Here is an 8305-nt window from a genome sequence, read left to right on the forward strand (position 1 = left end):
CCTTCTGCTGCGGACAGATCTGCTTGTGTGGTGTCAATCAACCCCAGCCAGGGCAGGTTTTTACATAAAAGGCTTTATTTAACTATCAATTAAAAGACCATTATCTGAAAAGCTTATATTAAAAGCTGGTCACTCACTGGTGAAAATAACATTTCCAGAAGATGGTTGTGACTCCCCTGGTGAACCATTCAGGCTTCTTTCTCCTCAGGACAGGCACCATAGCCAGCCCAGAGTGCTCCTCTGCAAACTGCTGCCAGCATCTATTTCTTCCACAAAATTGTCCAATTTAAGCTCTTTTGGCAGTTGGTCTCAGAAGGAGCTTTCCAGCAAACCTGCTGGAGCTGCTGAGGTGAGGTAGCAGTCAGCTGTGACCTTTCAGAGAGAAGAAATCTGTGTCCAGCTCAGAAGCAGTTGACCAGTGAGGATGCCCCTCATTTGATGCTGCCAGGAAAGAAGAGTCTCATGATGTAACATAAAGGCTGAGAAAAATGGCAGGAAGCAGGACAGGGCAGCATTCTGGTGGGAGTTTGGGATGAGAACAGAGTGGGCAGAGCCACATGCCTCTTCTTGCTGGGCTGCTCCAGCAGCTCCCAAGCCCCTTCCTTTTCAGGGCTACTGGCCAGCACATTCCATCCTCTGACACTGAAACTGCAGCTCTTATTCTTCCACATCTGTGAGATCCCACTCCCCTGTAATCCATATACTGGCAAAACCCATTAGTTCTGTGTATTTACTCCCCCTGATCCAATTCTTCATTTCTAGCAGGATACCCTGGCATGTATAGCCAGAGCCACTGTTGCCTTTGAAGACCAAGTGCTTTCCAGGAGAGCAGGTGACCTTCTCCTCACCTCCTCAGCCAGGCTGCTAGGGAGAGGATGGGAATCTCCTCTCATGCATCCCAAGCCCATGCTACTCTGAGCTGGACTCAGCATCTTGTGATCCAAAGGAGGTAGGGGTGCCACTACATACAGAGCAGGCCCACCTCAAACACCCCCAAAGGGTCATGGAAAAAAAACTGGAAGCTCCCTGGGTCATGTCTCTCCCATGGCACCCATGTACCCTCACACCATCATTCTGCTTCAGTTTGTATTTAAACATACCTCAGTACGAACTGTCTAAACAGTTCTCCTACACGTGGTTGTTACCAGAGAGCAGGCTGCAATAGGTTTGTCAGCTCAGTATCTGCTCCTGCTGACTTCACCCTTGCTCCACCATTCCCGGCACCCAGTGGCAGCAAAGGAAGCAGTTGCATAAGAATGTCAGGATTTGGTAACTGTATCTGGTACCTTTGTAAAAGATATCTGTGAAATGAGGTAATTTATAAAGTAAAAAGTATATAGAAAACGTTTGAAATAAAGGTACATGGCTCATGAACTCAGGTAATCAAAGAAAGTCAAAACCACCCTTGCAATATCACCCTTAACAAAATAACCAGAAAACAGGCCTGGTGAAAACAAAGTTGTAAGAGGAATGTAAGTCACCCAGACACACTAAAAAATGCAATTTGAAGCATTGCAATGGGCTGTATCAGACACAACTATCAGTCATGAGGTTCAGAAAGGACCCTCTTGTGTTCTAAACTCTTCGGAGAGGAGTCTAGGTGCAGCTGGATCTGGACCTAGTCCCAGATGTGGTCAGTGCTTTATGGCTAAAGGATTATATGTGCACAATCAATCCTTTATATCACTTTGCTAAGATTTCAAAGTTTAGCAAGTCAATCATTTACCAATTAGCCCTTGGCTATAGTTGTTATCTGTCTCCTCTGAACCCACTTTAAGCTAGATGAAAATCCAGTGACCAGATGCACCATTAGGACCATGACTGGTTGTTGCTTGAGCAAGGTTATGAAGGTTAGATTGGGGAGAAGCACACTGTCACAGCATGCTGCTCTCTCCTCAGTGCTTGTCCAGCATACAGCTGCCTGTTTCTTTGGATACTGGACTCACTGGGCTGGGGCATCCCATCCTCTGTCCCATATAATCACCTCTTTGTAACTACCTGTTTATTTCTATAAACCCTAGAAAGCAGAGTTTCACATCAGACTTTTTTATTCCCTTGGCCAAGAGGAAATCTCTTCAAAGGGAAAGTCTAAGTATTTCTCCATCTCTCTGAAGGGAAAAAGATCTTTGGAAAAATAAGTCAAGTAAGATGGCTTGTTACAGTTCATCTGTTACCCCCATATTCTATGCTAGTTAATAAGTGTCATTCTGTGAAATAGGCTGCAAATTGCCTGCCAGACCTTTAAAACTGAGCTTAAATTGGGACTGTGTCCTGGAAGACAGCAGAGCTGCCACACACACTGCTGCTTTATAAGCAGCACGGAATTTGCATGAGCTGGGCTGCTGGTGGAGAAAAAGGATGCTGCCAGTTGATTTGCCTTTCTCACAGATGTGCTTATCTTGGAGTAGCACCCGGGGGAGTGTGACTGCGTGGAAAAGCAGCACGTCAGAGCACAAATAATGTCATGCAGCCCAATGGCTGCACAAGATCCCGGCTCGGAGCTCGCCTCGGGGTATAAAGCTGGCTGAAAGAGCAAAAGTAGCAGCAAGCCAAGCGGCAGAGAAGCACGCTGAGCATCCGGGAGCATCCTGTTCCCGCTGCCGAGCGCGCCGGGGCTGAGCGAGGGGAGGACGGCTCTGCCAGCACACAGCCGAGCTCTGCCGTCTCACAAATGAGCTATTTCCAATTCGGAGCAGCAGAGTGGCGTTTCAGAGATGTTGTCCTGTTTCATCTGGCTCTGCCTCCCCAACTTGGTTAACACCTTTGTAACCCCAGGAAAGTTGCCCCTCAACGGGAGCCTGGAGAAGACTTTTGTGATCCCGAACATCTCAGGTTTCTTTTCCTGGGATAACGACAGCCTGGCCGATTGGCAGAGCTTTGTGGGCAGGAGCCGGTATGGAGCGGAGTCACAGAGCATCACTGTGAAAGCCCTGCTTGTCGCGGCGTACTCTGTCATCATCATCTTCTCCCTCTTCGGCAACGTCCTGGTCTGTCACGTTGTCATCAAGACCAAGCGCATGCGCTCCGCCACCAGCTTGTTCATTGTGAACCTGGCTGTAGCCGATATCATGATCACGCTCCTCAACACACCTTTTACACTGGTAAGACTGGGGCAGAGAGGCAATAAAGGCATCACAGGTACTTCAGTGGCCTTTTCTTCTTTATGCTACTGTAGGCAGTGCTGTTCTGTCCAGTTCAAATGAAAGTGATCAGAGTTATGCTTGGAAAACTCCACCTGTCTTTTTCTTCTCTAATTCCTGTTACCTAGTTGGAGTTCTGAGGTTATCCATTTGTTTAAAGTGGTCCTGATAGTACTTGAACAGTAATAACCTCACAGTAATTCCTGAATACTTTATAGTATCTGGTCTTATTTTCCCTTCCCTTCTCTGAAGTATTTCCAAGGTAATACTATGAACCTCTTGGAAAAAAATAAAAGATTATTTTACAAGGTGTGTTGAAAAGCTTTAGTTTGCTTTGAAGTAAGTTAAGATGTATAGGTCAGCCCTATTCTGTAAGTAGACCTTAAAAGGGGAAAATGTATTGACTTAATAATTAGGCTGCAGGACACACCATGAATAAGGCAGAACAAACATCTTTGGTACTATGCTGCAGTATTGTCCTGGAGGATACTGCTGTGCCACTGAGCAGCCCTAACCTCTTCAGGGTTCAGAAGCCAGAAAATGGTACAATTATATAAAGAACCTGCTATTTTACAAAAGACATTTTACGTAGCACAAAGAATTCTGTGCTAGAGGTGTCTCAGATGTCTATAAGCATGTGGAGGTGTGTGTGTGTGGGTGCACAAAGCTAATGGTGTTCTGGTTTTAGGCTCGTTTTGTGAACAGTACCTGGATATTCGGGAAGGGGATGTGCCATGTCAGTAGGTTTGCGCAGTACTGCTCCCTCCATGTCTCTGCCTTGACCCTCACAGCCATTGCCGTGGACAGGCACCAGGTGAGAGCTCCCTGAAGCAGAGAGATAGAAAGCTTGGGAGGGCATAATTAAAACGAGAAAGGATTCCTATGTCCTTTCCTGTAAGATGCTTGAGGAGCTGACAGGGTGGGGAAGCAGTTCTTGCTGTCAGATGAAAAGAACAGTTTCAAGCCTGCAGCAAGGGAGGAGATGGGAGTTGTCCATCACCTTGCAATCACTTCCAGCTAGGGAATGGGAGCTTTTCTGTGGTAGATAATCCAATAGGTCTCAAATCAGAAGAAAGTTTAAGAGCCTGACAGGAATTCACAGGGGCAGCTCTCCTCTGTGGTGGTTTGTCCAGCACCATGGATGCAGGGACACCCCACACAGCTTCCACAGTTCTGCCTCCCTTTGCTCTAGGATACCCTGGACAGCAGAGAGCTGACTGTTGCACACTGGTCTTTGTCACCAGCAGAGCTGTGGCTTGCTGTTGATAATGGGCTCAAAACTGGGGGGAGTCAGGCATTATTGGTTTGGAGGCACCCAGCAACCACACAACAGAGTTGACAGTTGACATTTTCTGTTAGAAAGCTTCTTGTTTCCAGGAAATGCACTGGCTGTCAGAAGCATCCCCAGGCAGGTCTGGTTAAAATGTGTGTGGGGCTCCCTGTTTTTCCCACCTAGACACAAATACTGAAACATGAGGGCAGGACTGGGATCTGACTTTACCCATTTCCATGGAGAAAAATTGAGGCTTATAGTCAATGGGAGCTGGGTGAAGACAGTACTGCTGGCATGCTGCATTTTCACATGAAGTAATAGATTTAAGGCCAGAAGATCATATGAAAAATGGATGTAATTATGTCCTGAAATATCATAAGACTGAATATTGGTTTATTTTGCACAGGTTATAATGCACCCACTGAAACCTCGCATATCTACTGCAAAAGGTGTTATCTACATCTCTATAATCTGGATCATGGCAACTTGTTTTTCCCTACCACATGCCATCTACCAAAAACTCTTTACCTTTGAATACAGGTAAGGATGTGCTTTGCTTTCCTCCACAGTCTCCATAGAGGCCAAACTCTCAGTGGTCATACTTTGGCATCTTCTACTGAAAGCCCTGAGCTTATGTTGAGGTCAGGCAAAAACGGATCTAGTCTGTAATTTTCATCAGATGCCTTTGCAATGGCTGTTATCCTGTCTTTGTTCCTATTTTTAATCATGTTTTTATTCTTTCACACTAATCACATGAAATAGGCAAAGAAGTTCGAGGATCTGGCCTGGACCCTTTATCTCTATACACTGGCATTTTACACAATGTACCAATCTGACCAGACATGGGGAAAAAAACTAAAACCTGACAGCTTTTAATCTACTCATCAGCCCTGGGAAAGTGCAAAAACCTGCCTCAGCTTCTTGCTCCATAAAATGTTGTCATGAACATTGATATTTGGAAAGTGCTTTAATGAGGGAGAGGTCTTTAATAAATGCAGAGACTGTTTTTCTGTTTGCCAAAGGGTGGAAAATAAAAACCTACTTCTGTGCAGCTGGAAATTTTGTAATTGATGAAATTCATAAAATTATCATAAGGTCATGAATGCCCACGAGAAATTATCACCACATTGCTCACAGGCTGCTCCATGGCTCAAATCCTGGACAGCAGAGCTCGGCTTATCTGTGAGACGTTGATAAATGCAGGGTCTGCCTCCAGGCTTTATGGCAGGAGCCCTCTCCCACCCACCTCCTTGTTTCTGATGTACTCCTCTCACAGTGGCAGGCTGTATGTGCTCTCACCCCTGTCTGGTATCTCCACTTGCAGTGAGGAGGTTACCCGGTGCCTGTGCCTGCCAGATTTCCCCGAGCCTGCTGACCTCTTTTGGAAGTACCTCGATTTAACAACCTTCATTCTGCTCTATGTCCTGCCCCTTCTGATCATCTCTGCTGCCTACATGACAGTGGCCAAGAAGCTCTGGCTGCGCAATGTCATCGGGGATGTCACCACTGAGCAGTACTTTGCCCTTCGCAAGAAGAATAAGAAGACCATAAAGATGCTGATGCTTGTTGTCATCCTCTTTGCAGTCTGCTGGTTCCCCTTGAATTACTACGTCGTCCTCCTCTCCAGCCAGACCATCCACACCAATAATGCCCTGTACTTCGCCTTTCACTGGTTCGCAATGAGCAGCACCTGCTACAACCCCTTCATCTACTGCTGGCTCAATGACAGCTTCCGATCAGAACTCAAAGCTTTGCTCAGCGTGTGCAGAAAGCCTCCCAGGCCCGCAGAACAGAGGCTTCCCTCCATGGCCCCGTCCTACCGACTGGCTTGGCCAGAAAACGGCAACTTCAAGAGGCTGCAGGCCTCCCGTGTCCTTCCATCAGCTTCCAACATCCAGTCAGGAAAGACAGACATCTCTGCAGTTGAGCCGATAGTAGCTGTGAGCTAAACGGTGAGCCTGGGAAATCTATAGGGAGTGCACATAGATGTGGCTAGAGCTAAAATGGTGGGAAGATGTGGAGCCCTGGCCTACTTAAGGAGTGTGCAACCACATGTGATGAAACCAAGGAGGAGGTTCTGCAGGAGGTAACATAGAAGAGCTGCATGTTTGATGCAGGCTGAAGATCATGGCATGAAACCCCTAAAGGGGAGAAAGCAAACTCTTCCCAGGAAGGAACTCTCTTTGTCTTTTTCAAGTTGACTTTGGAGTGGCTTGCAGGATGGGATTCTCTGCATGTATGTCGCTGTTATCTGTGTGTTTAAGCCTTTTTACCACTGGGGCTGTGTGTATGTTTTGCTGGTACTTAAACACTAAAGCAACAGTCTAATCACATCAGTCCTTCCTCCTCCTTTTCTAAGTCTCTTCATAGCAATGTGGAGATGGTCGAGATGTAGATCTTTAAGTTGCTGGCTTAGATCCATGCAACTGGTGTCGTGGTTTAACTGGGACAGCTGGATAAGAAAGCATCCCTTCTGAACTGGGGTCTGAAAAGTCATGGTCTGTTCAGAATGAATGAACAGATGTGTTTCATAAATCCATTTTTTTGTGGAAATACCCTCAGAGAAGTGGAGAGTAAGATAGATGTTGCTAAATAGAGGAATCTCTTCCATCACAAGCACTTTTTCTAAGGTAAAGTGAAAGAAAACTATTCTTTGCATAAGTAGATGGCAAACACCAACCTGTTAGCTCAGCATCTGCCACCAGTGCTAAATCACACAGAATTCAGAAAGCTTTTCTTCAAATAGAGAACTAAGCCCCAGAAAGCCACTTTGGAGAATGCTGGACATACCATCCACAGTTGGACAACAGGTAGTTATACACTACTCTGAGTTTGGACTATGATCAGAGCACCTTTACATTATTGTCAAATGGCAGCTGAAGGATCCCACAGTTTGACTTTTAAATTTGCCTTTGAATGTTACTCTTTTATCATGTAAAACATCTGGGTATTTCCCAGATCAGTCGTTTGGGACATTTCATCCCTGATAAGATGTTTGCCTGGTGGAATCAGTTCATAAATGAATTGCTTTGGGAGAACAGATAATATCTCTGATAGCAAGTAATAAAAGTGGAACACTTCTCTGTAAGATATCCTCTGGTGATTGCACAATTTTGATGCATTTAAAGAGGAGTGAGATGTGTCCTTCTTGCGGTGGCAAAGAAAATTCATGTGACTGCAGCTGTCTGGAGTACTTTGCAGAACTTGATGTTCTTAGCAGGAAAAGATTTTGCATAAGAAAACAACAGAAAAAAAAGGGGGCATTTCAAAAGCTGTACCTTTTATTGCACAGGAAAGCAATAACTTTCCTTGTGCTTTGGAAATCAGCTTCAATGCCACCCCAGGGTGCCTCATTCCATATTCAACTTGGAGCAGCCAGCCTTGATGTGAGAAAAAATTTCTTTTTATAAATGGAAAAGAAAGAAAGAGATAACCTGGTTTTCCCAATGTCTTGTAATAAACTTCCATTTCTGAAATAATTTTATGCCTTGTGCAAGTCTTTCACAGCTGAGTAAACAGACTGAAATGACTACCTCACCTTGCAGCTCGCCTGCCCTTTCACAGGGAGTTTCCAGTGTCTCACTTTGAATCCAGTGCTATTTTACGACCCTTTATCAAGGCCCCATGAGTCGCAGTATTTGTATCACTGACATGCAGCATCAAACTTTTCCTCCTGCCTGCTTCGACCCCCTAAGGCAAGTCCCATTTCCTCCTGCAACACATCAGCCCTGAAGTGGTCAGGCTGTTGGACAGATGTAGGTCCCTTCCAACTCAAATATCCTAGTCTAGTCTAGTCTATTCTACTAGAATGCCAAACATGCGGAGCCTGTGCTCTGTGCCCCAGTCCAGTGACAGCAGATCTCAACTCTCTACCAGCAAATAAACCTTCAGG

General features: G+C 45.6%; 1 protein-coding gene across 2 annotated transcripts; it reads left to right on the forward strand.

The window, feature by feature from the left end:
* Positions 1 to 104: 104 nt before the first annotated feature.
* GPR83 (G protein-coupled receptor 83) lies at positions 105 to 7892 on the forward strand. Of its 2 annotated transcripts, XM_030476064.2 has the most exons (4): positions 105 to 3101; positions 3829 to 3954; positions 4820 to 4953; positions 5738 to 7892. In XM_030476064.2, exons 1-4 carry the CDS (start codon positions 2715 to 2717, stop codon positions 6360 to 6362), a joined length of 1272 nt encoding a protein of 423 aa, XP_030331924.1. In that variant the 5' UTR covers positions 105 to 2714; the 3' UTR covers positions 6363 to 7892. The 2 variants fall into 2 exon arrangements, with proteins under 2 accessions (XP_030331924.1, XP_030331925.1); XM_030476065.2 differs by lacking the exon at positions 3829 to 3954 and having other exon boundaries at positions 110 to 3101.
* Positions 7893 to 8305: the final 413 nt, after the last annotated feature.

This window comes from Strigops habroptila, chromosome 2, assembly GCF_004027225.2.
Source record: "Strigops habroptila isolate Jane chromosome 2, bStrHab1.2.pri, whole genome shotgun sequence".
NCBI lineage: Eukaryota > Metazoa > Chordata > Aves > Psittaciformes > Psittacidae > Strigops > Strigops habroptila.

What these genes read in the sequence shown, in the direction of transcription:
- GPR83 (XM_030476064.2), top strand. Translation starts at nt 2,715, where the DNA reads ATGTTGTCCTGTTTCATCTGGCTCTGCCTCCCCAACTTGGTTAACACC. An exon ending in TTGCCGTGGACAGGCACCAG is followed by an intron (nt 3,955 to 4,819) that starts GTGAGAGCTCCC and finishes TATTTTGCACAG; the next exon opens with GTTATAATGCACCCACTGAA. An exon ending in CTCTTTACCTTTGAATACAG is followed by an intron (nt 4,954 to 5,737) that starts GTAAGGATGTGC and finishes CTCCACTTGCAG; the next exon opens with TGAGGAGGTTACCCGGTGCC.